Raw genomic sequence first — 22,192 nt, 5'->3', positions numbered from 1 at the left:
CGGTTCTGTTGCTCAATCGTGGAGTGAGTAACATTCTTAAAATTCTAGAATGAATCCTCCCATGGTTTGGGTTGAGAGTAATTCGGGTGTTGATTATATGGTCTAAATAGTGGCTGAAAGGCTTGAGGAATTTGAGGAATTGGTTGCATTGGTGGAGCTGGAGCTGCTGGTCCATTCTGTTGGAATCCTTGAGACCATGAAAAATTTAGATGGTCTCTCCATCTAGGGTTATATGTGTTGGAATATGGGTTGTAATTTGATGGTTTTCTCATAACACTTATAGCATTGGCTTGATCTGAGTATGAGTCATGGTCATGTTGTTCTGTTAATTTAGCAGTCGTTAACGATGCTATTTGTCGAGAGAGACCTTCAACCATCTCCTTGACTTTTTTAATTCCTGAAGTTGACTCGCCAATGTGAACCTCATTCACTCCCTTAATTCTTTTAGTATTCCTGAGCGATTGACTCCGTTGTTGGGAATTATCCGCTTGTCGCTGGAAAAATTTCCAAATCTCTGATGTACTTTTTGACATTAGCACTCCTCCACTTGTTGTCATTAGCCATTGGCATTGGTGCAATTTCCCGTACCCATGATGTGGACACTTCAAGAGTAGCCCATTGAATCGCTCCTATGTTTCACAAAACTGGTCGTCTTCTTTCTGGGTAAAACTCTGAAATTTTCCTGCGAGTAGCATTGGCTTTATGCACTGGGAAATATTTATTCAAAAATTTAGTTACCATTTGTTCCCATGATGTGATGCTATTAGAAGGCAATGTATTGAGCCATGAACGAGCTCTATCCTTTAAAGAAAATGGGAATAGTCTAAGTTTAATATCATCATCTGAAAAATTCTCATATTTAAATGTTTGACAAACAGTATGAAAATCATTCGACTGATTATATGGGTCCTCATTTTCTAGGCCATAGAATATTGTGAGACAATTTAGCACACTATGTTTTAACTCAAAACTCCTAGCAGCTACATTTGGGTATCTTATGCATGATGTGCTCAAATTAGCTAAGGGACTGAAGTAGTCCTTAAATGGCCTCTCCTGTGGTGGTGGTTGTTGTTGCAAATGCATTTCACTTTTATCTTTAATGTGTTTGTGTGTGCGCAATATTTTTACAAGTTCAAGGTCTATAGGCTCAAGATTAGGTAATAATAACCTTCGACCATGCATGCAAAGAACACAAAATAAATGGGAACAAAAAAATAAAACTAAAGAAAGAGAAATTACGGTACTAACCTTATTACGCTGTTAAATTGTTTTAATAAAAACACACTAAAAAAAAATAGGTGAAACAAATTAACTAAAAATAAATTAATAAAATAAAAACATTAGAAAGAAAAATAACTTAAAACTTAAATTACAGAATTGTAAAGAATAGAGAAAGAAAAGAAATTATTACCTCTAAATGCAGATTAACTTTTTTTCTTGTTTTTTAATAAGAAAAAAATACAAGAAAACAAATAAAAGAAATTATTCACAAAAATTAATTCTACGAATTAAAATAACTTACCTCCCCGGCAACGGCGCCAAAAACTTATTGTGCAAATTTTATTGAACTCGCAAGTGCACGAATCTATTGTAGAATAGATCAATGGTGACGAGTGTCGATCCCACGAGTATGTGGATTTTAATTGTGTGTAGAATTAATTTTTCTAAATGGGTGGTTGGATTTGTGGTGGAAGTTATTTAAATTATCCTAAAATTTGAATTAAATTATTTGTCGACGAAAAGTCAAATCATCCACAAAAATTAGAGTGGAAAAGAAAATAAATTTACCAAATAAAGCCCATGACACATGTTGAGACTTCACCTTCAACCCAAGCTTTAAAGAAAATTAGCTACTCATAATTGAACTAGGGGAAAAATGGAAATTTACTAAAATACGTAGAAAATACAAGATGGAGAAGGAATTATAGAAAATGGAGTCCAAAAATGGATTCAGAGATGCCAAATTAGGGTGGAGAGGTCCCCTTTTTATAGATACATTGAGTAAATTATCTGATTTCTTGTTCATTGTGAAATGACCATGATGCCCCTAAAATATATAAAATACTTAATTAAAATAAAACACACGTAATTAAATCACAAGAAGGTTAAATACATAAAAGTAAGGGTGTTAGTAAGACTTGAAATGTAAAATGACGATTTTCTCCTTTATAAATGTACATTTTCTAACACTCAACACATGTCACTCATTTTTCCAACCTTTAAACGACAAATCGATTGACGAGTTTGAGTTCATTTCAACAATCTCCACCTTGAACTCAACACTCATAGCTCCCTCTTCTCTGTTTGTTTTCTCCTCATCTGCAGCTTCTTAAAACCTGCAGATTCCTTTTAAGTACATGCAAATGATGAACTTGGCAATGGGCACAACCTTGGTTAACATGTCAGCTGTATTTTCTTCAGTATGAATTTTCAGCAACTCAACAGCCCCCCTTGACACTTGAAGTCTCACAAAGTGCAACTTAACATCTATATGTTTTGTCTTCTTGTGATGAGTTTGATTTTTACTGAGATGTATGGCACTCTGGCTATCACTGTATACTGTTACAGTCCCTTGCTCAGCTCCTAGCTCAATTATCATGCCTTTTAGCCAAATGGCTTCTTTAAAGTCTTCAGTTGCTGTAGTATACTCTGCCTCTATAGTGGAGAAAGCCACTATGTTCTATAATGTTGCTTTCCAGCTAACTGTGCAGCCCCTCCGAGTAAACGGATACCCTGTTTGTGACCTCGTTGTATCAAGGTCACCAGCAAAGTTAGCATCTACATAACCAATCAATGTTTGTCCATTGCTATTCTTTCCACCATAAATCAAACATATTTGCCATAAATCTCATAATCCACTGAACAACTTTCCAATGTTTGTAGCCTGGATTTGTCATAAACCTACTCACCATACTCACAGCATGTGAGATATTAGGCATAGTGAGTACCATGATGTACATGAGGCTACCCACAATACTTGAGTAGGGTATACAAGCCATTTTCTGTTGTTTTGCATCAGTTTGGGGGCATTGTGTAGCAGATAACTTGAAATGATTTGCCAATGGTGTCTGCACTTGCTTAGCATCATTCATTCCAAACCTCACCAGAACTATTTTATGTAGCTCTGTTGAGTTAAAAACAAAACCTTCTTGCTCTTATCTTTGATAATATCCATCCCTAAAATCATCTTAGCTTCCCCAAGTTTCTTCATTTCAAATTCCCTGCTTAAGGGTTTCTTTAGATGATCAATTTCTTTTTGGTCATGACATGCAATCAGCATATCATCTACATACAGTAGGAGATATATCATCCTTCCTCCACTTATATTCTCGAAATACACACAGCAATTATAACTGCATCTGTTAAAGGCATGTGTTAACATGAAGCTGTCAAACCTCAGATACCACTGCCTAGGTGATTGCTTCAAACCATATAGAAACTTCTTAAGTAAAAAAACATGATCTTCTTACCAGAAACCACATACCCCTCTGGTTGTTGCATTACAATCTCTTCTTGTAACTTACCATGCAAAAAAGTTGTTTTGACATCCATTTGCTCAAGATACATGTCCTGAACAACAGCAAGTGCAAGAATAATTCTGTGGAAACATGTCTCACCACTAGGGAAAAAACTTCAATGAAGTCAATACCTTCATTTTGTGTGAAACTCCTTACCACTAGTCTAGCTTTAAATATTCTACGCTTAGCACAAGATATCATTTCTTTTATCTTGAAGATCCATTTATAGCTTACTATCTTCTTCTTTTATGCTTTTACAATCATTTCCTAAGTTTTATTTTTTATCAGAGATGCCATCTCCTCATCCATTGTCTTCCTCCATTCCAGCTTGCATTTGCTTGTGATAGCTTCTTTATAAGTCCTAAGTTCATCATCATTCAACTATTGAGTAGCAGTCAAAGCATATGCAATTAAATCAGTCATTGCATATCTTTTAGGTGGTCTAATAGTCTTTCTCTTTCTGTCTCTTGCCAATTGATATGTGTCCTCTTCACTTTTTGCTAATTCATGCTCAACACCAGCTTCAAGTTCTTTTTTAACACTCTTAATTTATGGATCAAGCTTTTTCAAGGTATGAGGCTCCACTTGAAACTTCACTTTATTAGACTCAGCACCTGATTCAGAGCTGTTGACAGGACTCCTTGATTGATTCAAGATCTCATCTTAATGGAAAGTTACATCTCTACTTATTATACACTAAGTTGGCTTGGAATCAACACACGACAATTTGTAGCCTTTGACACCTTCTGGATATATACCCCAGAAACCTGCACTTTAATGCTCTTGGTTTTAGTTTACCTTACTTTACATGAGCATATGGTACGCAGCCAAAGATTCTGAGTTTTGAATAGTCAACTATTCTTCCTGACCACAGTTCCATTGGTGTTTTACATCCTATAGCAGTTGCTAGGTTCTTGTTGACTAGATAGCATATAGTGTTTAAAGTTCCTGCCTAAAGAGTTTTTGGAAGTTTTGAGTAGATCAACATGCACCTAACCTTTTCCACCAAGGTTCTGTTCATCCTCTCAGCAAGACCATTTTGTTGAGGAGTATAAGTGACAGTTTTGTGCCTCTGAATCCCATTCTTCTCACAGTTCTCTTCAAACAACTTATTATAGTACTCCAAGCCATTATCTGTCCTCAATATTTTCACCTTCAAACCAATTTGGTTTACAAGAAAAATCTTCCACCTTTTGGATCTTTCAAGAGCCTCATCTTTGCTTTTGAGTGTAAAGACCCAAACCATCCTTAAAAAATCATCTATAAAAGTCAGAAAGTATTTACACCCACCTAGTGAAGTCACTTGTGCAGGCCCCCACAAATCGAAGTGTATGTTTTCTAGTTTCTCTTTGGTAGTATGAGTTGCAGTCTCAAACTTTAACATGGAAGATTTACCTAGAATATAATCTTCACAGAACCCCAAAGCCCCTATATAGTCTTTCCCAAACACTTCTTGTTTTTGTAGTTCTTTCAAGCCTCTCACTCATATGCCCCAACCTCAAATGCCACAACATCGATTTGTTCCCACCACTATTATTTACACTTGCCTCTCCAACAGTAGTATGTCCATCCAATACATACAAGCCATTTTCTTTTATACCTTTCATAATCACTATTGAGCCTTTAATTATCCTCAACACCTATTTTTTAGCCCTAATGACACAACCTACTTGATCGAGCATGCCAATTGAGATCAAGTTTCTTTTTAAGTCAGGAACAAACCTAACTTGTGTTAATTCCCTCACCACACCATCAAACATTTTAAGGCTAACAGTCCCAATACCAACTACTTTACACATTGAGTTATTACCCATTAAAATCATACCCCATCACAAAGCTGATATGTAGTAAAATAGCTTCTTTTTGGACACATGGAAGGTACAACCTAAGTCAAGAACCCAGTGACCTTGATGTTTCTCATTTGAGGCAAGGAGCACTCCAACTACTTCAAAGTTTGCATCTTTTGTAGTTATGGCTGCATTTCTTGTCTTTTCCTTGGTTGCTTTATTCTTGTTCTTTCTTTCAGGGCAATCTCTTTTGAAATGCCATTCTTTATGGCAATGAAAACACTTCAAATGCTTCTATTTGCACTTTGATCTGCCTTATTTCTTTCCCTTGTTTTCCCTCTTTTTAGATTTTCCTCTAACCATCAGCCTTCACTTGATTCACTTTCTGGATTATCTTGCTTGTCTTTCAACTTCTTGGTGCCAAGAGCAGATTTAACCTCTTCTAGAGAGAGTGTTTGTCTCCCATATAACAAGGCATCCACAAAGTTCTCATATGACTTTGGTAAAGAACTGATTAACAACAGAGCCTTGCTCTCATCACTCAGTCCTTCATTAATGGTTTCCAATTCATCACAAACCTTATTGAACTCATCTATATGCTCATCAAGTGATGCTCCTTATCCTCAGTGAGAACATCTTCTTCTTGATGTAAAGGCTATTAGCTAAAGACTTTGTCATTTGCAGGTTCTCCAACTTGGCCCATAAACCAACAACAGTCTTTTCTATTGCCACTTCTCTAATTACAGAGTCACCCAGACTCAGAATAATTGTGCTTCTGGCTTTCTTGTCTATCTCTGCTGCTTGTTCTGGGGTCTCGGATGATGAAGCTTCATTTCCTTCAAGTTTAGAGACTGGCTCTATGGCATCTCCCGGACCTTGAGTGATCAATAAAGCCTCCATCTTGATCTTCCACATATTAAAGTCATTTTGCCCTGTAAACTTATCAAGATCCACCTTTGAAGCCATTCTTGAACCTTGGAATCAGAATTAAAGCTCTGATACCAATTGTTGTGAAACAAACCCTTTTTACACCATATTTATCTCACCCCAAGATCTAATTAAGACTTTAAGATTTAAGAACCAAATCTAAGAAAGTCGTAACAATCACCAGATCAAAGAAAAATCAACACAAAGAATCAAGAACACACAAAGACTTAAGTGGTTCAGCACCTTCAACAGTGCCTACATCCACTGAAGAAAACAACTCAGGGAGTAATTTTATTAAGCTTTAATGGTTATAGAGGTGGCAAACACAATACAGAGAACACTCAGAAAAGTTTTACTCTCTCTTCAATCAATCTAGATGAAACCAGAACCAGCATATATATCAGCTACTGCTGGCATTACAGATCCAGATGATTCCCTCCAAAACCAACAAACTTAATTGCTTGATCAAGAACCTTTCACATGCAACTTAAACCTTCCTAAAACAACGACAAGACGTGCCGTTTAGACTTAAGACAAGCGTATGTTACTCACATGAGAGTTTAACAACCTTGGACAACAACACCAAGTTGTCGGTTCTGGATCCATGATCAGCTTGAAATGACATGTCATCGTTTTTCCAACCTTGAGACGACAAATCGATTGACAAGTTTGAGTTCATTTCAACAAATTAAGCTTTCTTGCTTATTTTCAAGAGCCCGTTTTGTGATAATCGACAAATATGATTTACATATACTGTACTTGGCATTTGTGTCGCTAATTAATTAGATTTTAAACTTTATATATTAATTAAGTCAATTAATACCTTATATGTGCAATAAATGGTAGGTGCCACCTAAACTAGGACACCAATAACTATGTACCTCAAATATGTAATTTATTTGTCACAAACCCAATCATGGGCTAATACTCTTAAAATTATTTGAGGAGTGCTACGGACACTCGCGAGTGTCTCAGTCGCCGCTCTATAAATAGACACGTGTCAGTTTTATTATTTTAAAAGTTTCACCCCCACTTAGTTACGTAAGAGTCCAAACTTTTATTCATTATAAAAAAACATCATTTTTAAATTATAGATTTATCCTTCAATCCATTTTTCATTCTCATTTCTTCTCTTCCTCAATTTTTCCTCCATCCATTTCGGGCCCTCAAGCCTTCTCCCTCTTTGTCTCACTAAATTCACTCGATTTCGCCATTTCATCAATGGCCATTATCCTCACTCTCAAATCCACTCTCACCCATTACTCATCAATAACTCTTCGAACCACTTTCATTCTTCCCCAACAAAAATACCCACCCAACAAAAAGTTGCTCCAATTTTTTCAACCATTCAAAAAGGGCTTAGATCTGCTTATAAATAAAATCTTCAGTATAACACCAAAAAAAAAAAAAAATCAGAAGTCTTGCAAATTTCAGGATAGTCATCTCTTAAGCTGGGTTTTTGTTTAAATTTTTCTAAAAAAAAAAATTTTCATAAGAACTTATTAAATTAAAGCTTCATAGAAAAAGGCAGATGGATGCATGGGATTCCTCTGCTGCCACCATAAAATGGAGAGCCTCAGCCTCCATTATTCTCTCTTTCTCTTTCACGCTTGGGAAAGCGGTTCTGTTCTGGTGTTGGGTTTGGTTTGGCCTGCAGAGAGAAAATGAATTGAGTGATGGTCAGAAATGGATTATGCATGATTGGTTTTAAAAAAAAAAAAGCGCTTCATGGAAGAAGATTTAATAAGAATATTATTGTAAAATTAAATAGCCATAAATGAACTGAAAAGAAAAACACGTGTCAACACAAGAAACAAGCGACTGAAACAGTCGCCCAAAAGGGTCACTGTTGCTAGCACTCCTCAAATTATTTAGGATACGAGTTCAAGCCACGTGAGGGCTCTTTCCTATTCGATAAAAAAAAAAAATTGGAATAGGTGCAGACTTTTCTTTAGATATTTTTAGTGTTTTGGGTAAAAACGGCAATGGTTCGGGAAAGTTTGGAATTCGACAATCACATTCCCATTTTAATTACTCAAATAGCACATAATTATGGACCGAAACTCGTCTTTTTAATACATTTGTGATCAAAATTAGGATCAAATCTCGGAGAACGCAAAATCCCGTCTCATCTAAACTATTCTAAATGTCTCAATCTCTCCCTTAATTATCAATTTAATTCTCATCAACATATTAGTAAGATTTTCATATATTAAAAATATTAGGGTCCAATTATTTATACTTTAAAAATTACTTTATATACTCAATTATTTTATGCGCTAATCTAATAAATTGTGGTTTTTGATTCCTTACCAGGGGGTGAAAAATTAAAATTGTTATCATATTAGAATTTAAATCTTCCAAAATGATCCCTCTCAGTTATTTATCAATTATTTTAAATTTCATAAAATAATTCTTACTTATAATTTTTTTTTTCAACTTAGATCGTGACTTGAGAATCTGAATTAATATCACAAAAAAAAGTAAAGATGTAATTTATAAATTATGATAATTTTATATATTGTAAAAGAGTTACGATTCAAAAAGTTTCCTGCAAAATAATTTTTAACCAACAGTAAATTCATTCTCTCAAATTTAGTGAGCAGAACTAATTTTTATTTTTTAATTAATTTTGAAATGTTGCCTGCATAACCAGCTGCTACTGAAATCAATGTTAACATGAAAAGTAGAGAAACAGGCGTCACGTGCAGTACTCACTGTGAATTACTCACATGGGATTATTGGAATGAGTTGTTGACAGCTGATCTGTTTGGCCATCAATATTTAAATGCTCGCAGCTCTCGCAAATGAAAAATCTTAGAATACATTTATTGTATTATATAATCATACAATAAGTAAATAATATCATGACATTTATATATTTATTTTGTAAACTATCATATAAGTTATAGTTGTATTAAACTCAATTATATATGTCATATATACATTAATTAGTTATAATATAATAGATATATTCTAAAATTTCTCTATGCAAATGGGATGATTTACTCTCGAATATATTAAGCCCTCTTTATAGTATACGGATTGCTTGAGAAATCAAACTTTACGGTAAAAAATCTAGTGAAACAGCCGCTATCTCAAGCAAATCTTGACAAAAGGAGCACCAATTGCCAATCGTCAACTTGCCATCATGTGGAGGTTACTACTCACAATGCATGCATTAAAGCCATGCACAAAACTGGCTGTTTTTGCATTTATTGAACATGCGAACTTTTTTTTTTTTTTGAATACTGATTAATCATCAGATGACTGCATTACACAGATATTTACAACTGCTATTATAGTATATATATTACACTGATATTTACAATCAGAAATACATGATTGAGACTTATATTATTACATTGAATTCTGTGAAGTACATGCCCAGACAAATAAGCCCTTACAGAAGAGGGATGTCTATACTCCACTCGTATTTCACGAGGAAGAGGAAATTTTTTGAAATATTAAGCAAATAAGCACGTTAGCCCCCACAAATGCTTTTGTGGGGGCTTGAACCGCTGCCCTCACAATGCTTGTGAGGGCAGCAGCCCACCACTCCGACCAAGGCCGAAGTGGCATTGAACATGCGAACTTGTCTTCCAAACGTGGCTTCATCTTCAAATATTTACACTAACATCGCCGTCTAGTATTTAATGCGATGATTGATTTAATTGATTTGTGGAAAAAGAGGGTTTTCCACAGGAAAAAACATGGACAAACAAATTCCACACAAGCTAGACTTAAACATAGCGTACACGGCAGGTTTGACAATTGATATTTGATGTTTTGGCCATGGCTAACTTATATTATTAAGGTTGTGATTAAAATTGAGATTGGATATCTATAAAATATACTAACTATTATAGTTTAAAAATTAAATTAATTTAATTTTATATTTGTATGATGAAAAAATTTAATAATTTTATTATATTTTTATTAAAATTATTATTTAAAAATTATATTTATTATAAATTATAAATTATTATTTCATTATTATATTTTTTTATAATAACTATAATTTAAAAATTGTAGTACCTCAATACTATTTATGACGTAAGAATAGTTACGGATCGTTAGATTTGAAAATCTATAACCGAATGATGGAAAATAATATGACCAAAACTAATAACAGGCTGTAATGAGTCAAAATGTTTTTCAATAATTGGTGCCCAGCTGGAGGCAATGGTTTGAATATAAAAGCAAGTGACCGAAATCAGTGAACTAGAAATATTGGGTACTCTATTTTAAAGCGACATTAATAATATGAGAAATGATATTTATACCTTCAAAATTTAGAAAAATAATCATATAGATTTCAAGTTCTTAATAAAAGATTTTAAAATTCTTTTTTGACTATAATAACTTTTGGTTCTATTAATTCAAAAAAAATTAACTCTAATGTTTTATATTAAATAGAAATATAATATTAAAATAAATACAATAATATAAACATTTTAAGGTAATTTTAATATTTAAAAAATATTTTAATATTTTACAATCTTATATTATATTAAACTAAATTTTATAACAAATTTCTTAAAAATTTACATTATTTTGAATATTATATAAAATAATTTAGATATTATGAATACATGAGATATATTTTATTAACTATAAAATCAATTTAACCGAAACATTTAATTAAAATTTTATAATAAATAACATATATTATTAAGATAAATACACTAATTTACATTTTAAAAATTATATCATAGATTAAAAATATCCTAATATTATTAGTCTACTTGACAAATTAAACTGTTTAAATTATATTTGTGTTTATTAAAAATTTTGAAGTAAAATTTTAATTACTATTTACAAAAGATATTACAATTAAAGGGAGTTTTGATATTCCTTATTGAAAACTTAAGGATTTACTTGACTTTTTCTCTAATTCTTCGGGTATAGATATCTTTTTCCCTTAATACTACAAGAATTTGCACAATTTACATTAAATTTTCATTAGGTTGAAAAAAATGAAAAGATTCAATGGTTTAATTAAAATTAATCAATTAAGTCATTAAGTTAAAAAATGAACAGTACCTTAGTTTCAAGTTAATAAATTATTAATTTATATAGTAGATCAGTCTTAATATTTTAGTAAATATAAAATATTTATTTTTATTATTAATAAATTTATCAAATTATTAATTTAATATGTTGACCCAATTTGAGACCAATAAAAACTATTATTTAATCCTGGTAATCAATTCATTGAGGTTCAACTATATTTATCATTTTTATTTCAAAAATTGTTTTTTTATTTATGTAACAAATTGCAAAGATTAAAAAGAAATTAATTTTTGCAACCAGCGAGGAACTCTTGAAGCCAGTTGTGTGACCGGACGGGAACTGTTTTCGCTTTTCTCTATCGTAAAGGTAGAGAAATTCTAATTGCTCACTTGTCAAATCTTTGCATACGATGTAAAGGTAGCAAAGAGCCAAAGACCCTTGACTATTTCACAAGTTGACATCACACCAAAGCGACCTCTTGCCAAAGCAACAAAGGAAAAATCTCATTCACTCACGAAAGTGCTAAGGCAACTTGCACTCAGAACAACGACGAGTATCAATCTAATCAAGGAACTGGAGTACCCGTGACTTTTAACGACCACCCACACATTTTTAGCAAAAGCTTTCATTAGCCTTACCTAATCCCGTAGCCGCAGTTGAAAAAAATATATGTATTGATAAAATTCTTTTACAATGATATTCCATAAAAGTCATTTTCACATAATTTTAAAAATCTCGGTAACAATTTGATCAGTTATAAATAAGAATATGAGTCAATTTGGTAATACTATAACTTTTAAAATAATTATTATTGATTGTAATATAAAAATAATCAGCTACGACGAAATCAGTTAAACATTTAGTTAAATAAATTTTTAAAAGTACTGTGATTTTTAAAAATAATTAATTTAGTAAATCTTGATGTTAAATTGTTGTAATCATGTAAATGACTCAATTAGATATAATGTTAGTTAAAATTTATTTAAACATTTATAAACATGTGTATAATTTTTTTTATAACATATAATAATTGATAGCTAAAATAAATGTTTTATATTATTAATTTTAATTTTAATTTTTTATCTCAATGTAAGTAGTAGTAATAATATCTTTTAAAATTTAATGATTCTACTTCTTAATTAAAAAGGATAATTTTGAATTTTTATAATATAAATAAGAATATATATAAACTTGTATTAAATATAAGAATGATTTTCAAAATCATCTTTTAAAAAACTATTTCTTACTTTTTAAAATCTATTGTACGATAGAGTAATTTTGCCAAAACTAATTCTTAAAAAATATATCAAATATTAAATTTAATTTTTAACTTTTCAAAATATATTTTGAGTCTCCCAAAAACAATCCCAAACAAGCCCTAAATTTTATATTGTAATAGTCTAAATTTTTTTAAATTTCTCTTCATGAACTTGCCTCCATAAAATAATAATAATTACCTTTATATTGTAAAAAATTTATGATAGCTTTTTGAAATTATGTCTATCTCTTTTGTCAATGTTTATATATTCAATTTGACATGTTCTAGCAGTTGATTATTAATATAAAGCATACTTTATCTCTATGTGACTTGCACTAAGGTTAACTATACCAAAATAATAATTTACTCTTCATATTATATCTATAAAGAGATTTTACCGTACACTCATTTTTCGACTTTAAAAACCCTTCACATGAACTTCAAACGATCACGCCACGCTTTTCATTAGTCTTATTATCTTATACCCTGCAGCCGCTAAACATGTTTAACTCCATTTTTACTACCACTACCAGCCTTGCAACTCTTATATGGTGCTTCAGTTTGTTGCTTAGTTCACACAGCTTTTCTGTCCACACAAACGAGACAGATCGTCTAGCATTACTTGCTATAAAGTCACAGTTCCATGATCCACTAGAAGTAACAAGTTCGTGGGACACTTCTGTAAACTTATGCCAGTGGATAGGAGTGACTTGTGGTCGTCGGCATCAAAGGGTAACCGAGTTGTATCTGAGGAACCAAAGTCTAGGAGGTACCTTGTCTCCTTATGTTGGCAATCTTAGCTTCCTCAAGTTAATCCACCTGGGAGACAACAATTTCAATGGCGAAATTCCGGATGAGGTTGGTCGTCTTTCCAGACTTGAAACTCTAGTCGTGGCAAATAATTCTTTTTCAGGGAAAATACCAACAAATTTGTCCCGTTGCTCCAACCTCATCAACTTTTTATCCCATAAAAACAACCTCGTGGGAGAAATTCCAGCTGATATCGGTTACAGCAGCTGGTCGAAGCTTGAGAAACTGTCCATTGCTGTCAATCATTTGAGAGGACAGCTCCCTGCTTCCATTGGGAATCTTTCTGCTCTGCAGGCATTTGATGTTGGAGAGAATACACTGCACGGGAGAATTCCTGAAAGTCTTGGTCAATTAAGAAGCTTAAAGTTTCTTAACGTAGAAGAAAATAATTTCTCCGGTATGGTTCCTGTTTCAATTTACAACATCTCATCGCTTGAGATGATTTTTCTACTGGCAAACAGACTCGAAGGTATTCTTCCCCTTAATATAGGTTTCAATCTTCCAAACCTGAAATCTCTTATTGTAGCTCAAAACAATCTGACAGGACCTATCCCACATTCATTGTCCAATGCTTCAAATCTCATAGAGCTTAACCTTGGACAAAATCATTTCACAGGAAAAGTGAGCATAGATTTTAACGGTCTTTCGGATCTAGCTTGGCTAAGTTTTGAGGCTAATAATTTAGGAGCTGAGGCTAGCAATGACCTTGATTTTGTATTCTCCTTGACAAACTGTAGCAAATGGGAATGGCTTGAGTTACGTAAGAATCAATTTGGAGGAAACCTGCCGCATTTTATAGCCAATCTCTCAAAAACAATGACCATAATCGACATGGGGGAGAATAAATTATCTGGAACCATACCTCTTGGGATAGGAAATCTTGTCAATCTAAATTTATTTTCTTTACATTTAAACCAATTAATTGGCACTATTCCTCATGTTATCGGTAGTCTTAAAAACTTACAATTACTATATCTGTATGGAAACTCTTTAGAAGGGAACATACCCTCCTCTCTAGGTAATCTAACACTACTAACAAAGCTTGCACTGGACTTCAACAACTTGCAAGGAAATATCCCCTCATCCCTTGGAAGTTGTCAGAATTTGATGGAATTGATTGTCTCTCACAATAAGCTTAATGGAACTTTGCCACAACAAATTCTTGAAATAAGGACCCTTTCATTTCAACTAGATTTGTCTAATAACCTTCTCAGTGGCTATCTTCCTTTTCGGGTGGGAAACTTGAAGAATCTCGCTCGATTAGATATTTCCATGAACCATTTTTTTGGTGAGATTCCTGCGACTCTAAGTGCTTGTACAAGCTTAGAATATCTTTATATGCAAGGAAATTCCTTTGGAGGAAGGATTCCTCTTTCTCTGATTTCCTTGAAAAGCTTGAAAGTGTTAGATCTATCCCGTAACAATTTGTCCGGCAAGATTCCAGAATATCTTGAGAATCTACCATTCTTGCAATATTTGGATCTTTCTTACAATCATTTTGAGGGCCAGGTACCAGCAAAAGGAGTTTTTCACAATAAGACAAGCATTTCACTGGTTGGGAATGAGAATCTTTGTGGAGGGTTGGATGAATTGCATTTACCATCATGTCCTTTGAAAGGATCAAGAAAATCAAAAGTTACTTTCCTAGTCAAAGTGATAATTCCAGTCATTATGTCATGTTTAATCTTATCAGCATGCTTTCTTGTTGTTTATGCTCGAAGAAGGAGATCAGCACACAAAGATTCTAATTCGTTGCTAATAGAACAAAAGTTCCCATTTGTCTCGTACGCGGCGCTAAGGAAGGCAACTAATGAATTTTCAACATCAAACATGATTGGTCAAGGAAGCTTTGGCATTGTTTACAAGGGAATTTTTAGTGAAAATGGAATGGTAGTTGCTGTGAAGGTGATCAATCTTAATCAGAAAGGGGGTTTCAGGAGTTTTGTAGCAGAATGTGAAGCTTTGAGAAATATTCGCCACCGGAATCTCATTAAAATCATCACTATTTGCTCAAGCATTGATTCTAAAGGAGCTGATTTCAAGGCTCTCGTTTACGAATACATGGAAAACGGAAGTCTAGAGGAGTGGTTGCATCAGAGGAATGATCACCTAGAAGCGTGCAATGTAAGTCTCATTCAAAGACTGGACATAGCCATTGATGTAGCTTCTGCAATCGAGTATCTCCACCACCACAGTCAACCACCAATAATTCATGGTGATCTAAAGCCCAGCAATATTCTTTTTGATCATGACATGGTTGCCCATGTGGGTGACTTTGGGCTAGCACGATTTTTATCCGATGGTCCACTAAGTGCTGCTCCTCAATCTCAATCAAGCTCAATTGGGATAAAAGGAACAGTCGGTTATGTAGCTCCAGGTAATTATATATATTCCTCTTTAGATAGATATTTTGATATTGTAATTTTACATTTTTTGAATTAATCTGCTGTTTGTTAGAACTCGTATATGTGGCAACTAACTGAGTAATATATCTAACATGTTTTTCTCAGAGTACGGTACGGGTGGCGAAGTCTCCATGCGAGGTGATGTGTACAGCTTCGGAATTCTTTTGCTAGAAATGTTCACAGGAAAGCGGCCCACGGACAGCATGTTCAATGATGGCTTAACTCTCCATGAATTTGCCAAAAGGGCTTTGCCAGAAGAAGTGGTGAATATTGTTGAGCCTTCACTTCTAACTGAGGAAATTACAAGAAATAGTGATGGAGAGATAAGAGTCAGGACTGAGCAATGCTTGTCTGCTGTAATTAGAATTGGGGTTTCCTGCTCAATCGAGTCTCCAATTGAGCGAATGGAGATGAGAGATGCTGTGGCAAAATTATGTGCTGCAAGGGAAACCTTTCACGGCAATAGGATTTGATATGTCAGAGGAGGTAAAACCAAAAAAAGGGAAAAATTTTTTTTTGAATCTTTGGACATGTTTTTAGTTTATTATAATTGTTGGCTGACAAAAGTTATATAATTTTTTTTTTTTTGAATGGGCAAAGCAGAAGGCTGAAGACGGTGGTAACAATGCAAGTAGTAGTAGAAGTTAAGTGTGGCTTTGATCAATTTATGACAGCCGAGTTCGCTTCCAGGTCGAGGTCACATTTACAATGTTATAAACTACTCTTTTCACTTGTAAGACTTTATAAAATCCAAAATTCCTGTATTGATAAATTTTCTTATGATAGCAATTATGTACTAATGTTGTCAGCAATAAGTTCATATGTAACATTAGTTTTTACTTCACATTAAAAAGAAAGTGTTTTTTAAATTTATTTAAGCTTGGTAATAGAGTACTTGACTTCAAACAAAAAGGTTTTACTTGTAATCTTTAATTAATTTTAATCACATGTGCTGATCTAATTTAGTTTGAAATTCTTAATTGATTTATTAATCCTTATATAATTACATGTTATTATAGGTAGCAATATCAGATTCCATAATTGAAAAATAGTGTTTTGATATTTGAATTGCCTTTTGATTTCTATTCTTTTCTTATAATTATTTTTGTTTATAATACATATTCATAGGGATAAAGTTCTCCATATTTCCCCTCATTTAATATACTTCTTTTTACTTATAAATTTTTATGTTCACTTCAAAATATAAATTTTAAAATTTAACCCGAAGAATATTAAGTCTTGGATCTGCACAGATAGCAAGTTAAGTCACATCCTTTTATCTTTTTATTTTCATTTTATAAATAAATAAATAATGCATATTGAATTAGGATCACGCGTCTGAAATCTTTACGTGAAGATTTTGTTAAACACCTTGTAAAAAAATAATATGAATAGTGAAAGCTAGCACATGGGTCACAATGTTACATGGCCTGCCACTGTATGAATATATAGTGAAAGGATATCGCAGTTGTAATGTAACGCATATTCACAAAAGCTTTGTTGATGAAGTCTATTTCTTCACTTAGCTTAGACGTGGTGAGCTTGTCTAGTACTCTAATGATACTTTATAATGTGGGGGCAGAGCAGTAAATTTCAAAGAAATAATTTTCTCTTTTGATGTTTTGTCGTTATAGTTGACTTAGGCGAGAAAGAAATAATTGCTCGTTTGGATATTCTCTATATTGTAAAAGAATTGCTTAATAGAATTGCTTCAAAGCAGTTTTACCAGTTATAATTCATCAGCTCCTACTCTTTGCGTTCAATTCTCAATCAAGAAACCCTCTCCTGACTTTGATCTTTTAACCTCGGACACGCTCTGATTCTGTTTATTGTACCCACTGCTATTGCTAGCTGTTCCCTTATTTTGCTTTGCTCCCTTCTGCCATTAGCACTCAATTCTCAATCAAGAAGCCCTTTTCTTGTTTCAAGTTGCTGATCTCAACAACACTAAATTTTAATCGTCATAGCTTGAACATCAATCAAGAAGCCCTTTTCTGTTACACTGATTTTTTTCCTTCTTATGCTCAAATACAATTTCTCTTTCTAATTTGGTCTCGTTCCCGTTCGCCGTCATCTGTTTGTTCTTCGCTTCTTCATTGATTAACAATTGTCCAGTCGTTTCACCTGTTCTTTTTCTGTTTCTTTCACTTCAGATCAATCCATCCTCGCACAACCCCCCCCCCCCAAAAAAAAAGAAAAAAGAAAAAAGAAAAAAGATTGATGGTGATGGAATGCATTGTTACTGTCGTTTTAGAGGTTGCAAAATGCTTGGCTCCTCCAACACAACAACAACTTCGTTATTTGCGTAGCTTCAATGCCAACTTTGAGAATCTCAAGGCTGAAATCGAGAATCTCAAGGATAAAAGTAGGAGCATTCAGCGCAGAGTTTCAGAGGCTGAAAGAAAAGGAGAAAAGATTGAAGAGGAGGTTGAGAAATGGCTGGTTAATGCGAATAAGATCATTGAGCATGCAGACAAATTCATTGACGACGAGGAGGCAACAAATAAGCGATGTCTCAAGGGTCTGTGTCCTAATCTGAAGACCCGCCATCAGCTTAGCAAGAAAGCAGAGGCAGAGGTGAAGGCAATTGTCAAAATCCGAGAAGAAGCTGGGAGATTTGACGATAGAATTTCCTACCGTACCATTCCGGAGGAGATTTGGCTCAAGTCTCACAAAGGCTTCGAGGCCTTCGAGTCAAGACTTTCTACCTTGAAGGCCATACAAAATGCATTGATCGATGTTAATGTTAGTGTCGTTGGGGTGTACGGCATGGGCGGCATTGGAAAGACGACACTGGTGAAGAAGGTCGCCAGGCAAGCTGTGGAAGACAAGCTCTTTGATATGGTGGTCTTTTCAGAGGTTTCGCAAACTCCAGACATAAAAAAGATTCAACAGGAAATTGCCGAGAAGTTGGGCCTGGAGTTGCACGAGGAAGTTGAATCTAGAAGAGCAAGTAGACTATTTGAGCGATTGAGAAATCACAAGAAGATCCTTGTGGTTTTAGATAACATTTGGAAACACCTTGATTTGGAGACAGTTGGAATTCCTTTTGGAGAAGATCATAAAGGCTGCAAACTACTGCTGACGCCAAGAGATCGTAGTGTCCTCTTAAAAATGGGTTCTAAAGACAACTTTTTGATAAACAATTTAAATGAAGAAGAAGCCTGGAGATTGTTTAAGATGATGGCCGGTGATGATGTTGAAAATCGTGAGTTGAAATCTACAGCAATAGACGTCGCCAGGGCATGTGGAGGTTTGCCCATTGCCTTAACTACAGTAGCAAAGGCACTGAGAGGCAAGAGTCTGCATGAATGGAAGAATTCCTTGCGAGAACTCCAAACGCCTTCAATGGTAAACTTCGAAGGGGTATCTGCAGAGACTTATTCCAGTATTGAGCTCAGTTTCAACCATTTAAAAGGTGAGCAACTAAAGAAAATTTTTCAGCTCTGCAGTCTAATGGGTAACCGTATTCTTACTTTGGACTTGTTTAAGTACTCCATGGGTTTGGGTATATTTAAAGGAGTCAATAAGATGGAAGATGCACGAGACAAATTATATGCATTGGTCCATGAACTTAGAGACTCTTGTTTGTTGCTTGAGGGTGATAGCAATGAACGATTTTCAATGCATGATGTTGTTTGCGATGTCGCAATATCAATTGCATGCCGCCACCAACATGTGTTTTCGGTGAGAAATGATGAGGATGTGTGGGACTGGCCAGATGAGGATGCACTACGAAAATGCAATGCTATCTCTTTAATAAATAATAGTAACCGTGAATTTCCTGAAGGATTAGAATGCCCAAACCTTGAACTTTTATATATCTCTCTCAAAGATTCTTCTCTTGAAATCAATATTCCTGAGAACTTTTTTGTAGGGATGAAAAAGCTTAGAGTTCTAGATTTTACCGGAATGCAATTGTCTTCATTTCCATCTTCAATTGGTCTTCTCGTAAATCTTCACACACTATGTCTGGATCAAAGTGCGCTGGGAGACATAGCAATCATTGGGAAGTTGAAGAATCTAGAAGTCCTTAGCTTTTTGAAGTCTGATATTATGCAGTTGCCCGAAGAACTACGTCAGTTGAATAAGTTGAGACTGTTAGATTTAACCAATTGTTTCCATCTGAAAGTTATTGCGCCCAATCTCATATCAAGCTTAACTCGATTAGAAGAGCTGTATATGGGTAATTACTTCATTGAATGGGAGGTTGAAAGAGCCAACAGCAAAAGAAGTAATGCTAGCCTTGACGAATTGATGCATTTACCTCGGCTAACCACTCTAGAAATTGATGTTAAAAATGATAGAATTTTACCAGAAGGTTGGCCAGAAAGCTCGAAAGGTTCAAAATATCTATTGGAAATGAGTCATTCATGCCTCCCAAGAGTGTTAGACAAGATTGGTTTAAAAGTCGGCCGCGCTTTTCAATCAACAGTTATCGCAAGAGTATAAGAGCACTGAAGCTCAAGCTTGATTTTATGGACATTTGCTCCATGAAATTGCAGGGGATCAATAACGTTGAATACTTATGGTTGGACAAGCTGCAAGGCACTGAGAATGTTCTTTTCAATTTGGACACGGAGGGCTTTTCACAATTGAAGCTTCTCTGGGTTCAAAATAATCCTGACTTCTTTTGTATCGTCGATTCAAGGGAGATGGTCGCTTGTGATGCCTTTCCTCTTTTGGAGTCACTTATCCTTCACAATTTGATCAACATGGAGAGGATATGTGTTGATCGGCTCAAAGTAGAGTCTTTCAACGAACTCAAAACCGTAGAAGCATATAATTGTGATAAGTTGAGTAATATCTTTTGGCTCTCTACTTCAAAATGCCTTCCAAGACTTGAGAGAATTGCAGTTGTTAATTGCAGCAAGATGAAAGAGATTTTTGCAATTGGGGAAGAAGTTGATAATGCAATTGAGAAGATAGAGTTTGCTCAATTAAGATATTTGAGTCTGGGGAATCTTCCAGAGGTTACAAGTTTTTGCCGCCGTGAGGTGGAGACTCCTTCAGCATCACCGAACAGACAAGCGTCGCAAGAGGAATCGACGACTATGTATAGCTCCAGCGAAATCACTTTGGATATTTCAACTCTACTTTTCAACGAGAAGGTGCATAGGCTAACATTTTCTTTATTCTGTCATGCGTTCTCTTTTGATGTCATACGTGGAAAATAATTAAATCATTTAAAGAATGGAAAGAAAATGGAAAAAAGGATAAAAAGAATCTCACGTGCTCACTAATTGAGCTCTTAACAAGTAGTATGAATTAGAATGCATACTCAGCTGTCAGTTGGAAATTGATTCTTACTTGCATTCATTTGTAATCAAAGAAGAAAATTTCAACAAGTGCTTCCCATATGGATATTGGATCTAACGAGAAATTCTTATTTTTTGAGGTTGCGTTGCCTAACTTGGAGGCTTTGGAGATATCTGATATTAATGTCGACAAGATTTGGCACTACAATCATCTTCCGGTCATGTTTCCTCGCTTTCAAAATTTAACACGATTGATTGTGTGGCGTTGTCACAAATTAAAATACATATTTTCAGCGTCTATGATCGGAAGCCTTAAGCAGATCCAACACCTAGATATACACCACTGTGAGGATTTATAGGAGATCATTTCTGGAAACAGAGCAGATGAAGAGATCCCTAATTTTGCCTTTTCACAGCTCACCACTCTGAGACTCGAAGATCTACCAAAACTTAGATATCTGTACCTTGGAATGCATACTTCGGAATGGCCCGCACTAGAAATTCTTTTAGTGTATCGTTGTGACAAATTAAATATATTGGCTGTAGATTTATCGCAGAATAATGAGAATGATCAACTTGGTATTCCTGCACAACAGACCCTATTGCCGTTGGAAAAGGTATGAAGCCATTTTCTAGATTTTTTATCAATAGCATTTTTTTTTAACTTTGAAAAATATAACAAAGCATTGATAAATTAATACTCAATAAATTGAAAACTTTTATTACACAATAATCTTTGCTAGTTTAGACTAAGGGATCAATGTGGTAGATTAATAATTATATGAACTTTTTTAGGTATAGCATTTATAAAAGAATCCTTAGGCTTTCCATATAGAAAAACTTACAAAATAAATTAGTAATTTATTATCGTGCAATAAAATAATTTCATTTTTTTCCCTAATATCTTTTTTACCTCTAAAATTAACATATAAAAAATTGTTTAATAAATTTGATCAATAATTCAATTTTTTTAAAAAAAAAATTATATAAAACAAATACTATAAAGTCACTGCATGTGATTGGATTACTCAAAATCATTTGAGAGAACATCAGTTGACCTCATTAATTATTATGATTGATGATGATCAGGTCTTACCCAACTTGACGCAACTATCACTAAGCGGAAAAGATGTGAAGATGATTTTGCAAGCCGATTTCGCACAACACCTTTTTGGCAGTCTCAAACAACTAGGGATTATTGGAGATGACTCGG

At 34.1% G+C, this 22,192-nt stretch overlaps 2 protein-coding genes and 1 non-coding gene across 9 annotated transcripts in view; all 3 read left to right on the top strand.

Annotated features, from left to right (window-relative positions):
* Window positions 1-585: 585 nt before the first annotated feature.
* Window positions 586-690, top strand: LOC127902837 (small nucleolar RNA R71). Its single transcript, XR_008055475.1, has one exon. It is a non-coding gene; the product is annotated as a small nucleolar RNA R71 (small nucleolar RNA).
* A 12,260-nt stretch (window positions 691-12,950) lies between these two features.
* LOC102615597 (probable LRR receptor-like serine/threonine-protein kinase At3g47570) lies at window positions 12,951-16,521 on the top strand. The gene is made up of 3 exons (XM_052442735.1): window positions 12,951-15,693; window positions 15,827-16,207; window positions 16,325-16,521. The coding sequence occupies exons 1-2, from the start codon at window positions 13,008-13,010 to the stop codon at window positions 16,192-16,194; spliced, it is 3,054 nt and encodes a 1,017-aa protein (XP_052298695.1). The 5' UTR covers window positions 12,951-13,007; the 3' UTR covers window positions 16,195-16,207; window positions 16,325-16,521.
* A 772-nt stretch (window positions 16,522-17,293) lies between these two features.
* The window catches only part of LOC102609284 (disease resistance protein At4g27190-like), a 91,996-nt gene continuing 87,097 nt past the window's right edge, over window positions 17,294-22,192 (top strand). For 2 of the 7 annotated variants that reach the window (XR_008055313.1, XM_052442720.1), the window contains exon 1: window positions 17,309-18,580. Coding sequence is in view for 5 of the 7 variants with exons in the window: in XM_052442720.1 (XP_052298680.1) it covers window positions 17,942-18,580 (639 nt within the window). In the remaining 2 variants the exon portion in view is untranslated. Of the gene's footprint in view, window positions 18,581-22,192 lie in introns of all 7 variants that reach the window. The other 5 variants (XR_008055314.1, XM_052442721.1, XM_052442722.1 and 2 more) reach the window with 5 other exon arrangements.

The sequence above is a fragment of the Citrus sinensis genome, chromosome 5, assembly GCF_022201045.2.
Source record: "Citrus sinensis cultivar Valencia sweet orange chromosome 5, DVS_A1.0, whole genome shotgun sequence".
NCBI lineage: Eukaryota > Viridiplantae > Streptophyta > Magnoliopsida > Sapindales > Rutaceae > Citrus > Citrus sinensis.
This window is presented reverse-complemented; position numbering and strand designations above follow the sequence as displayed.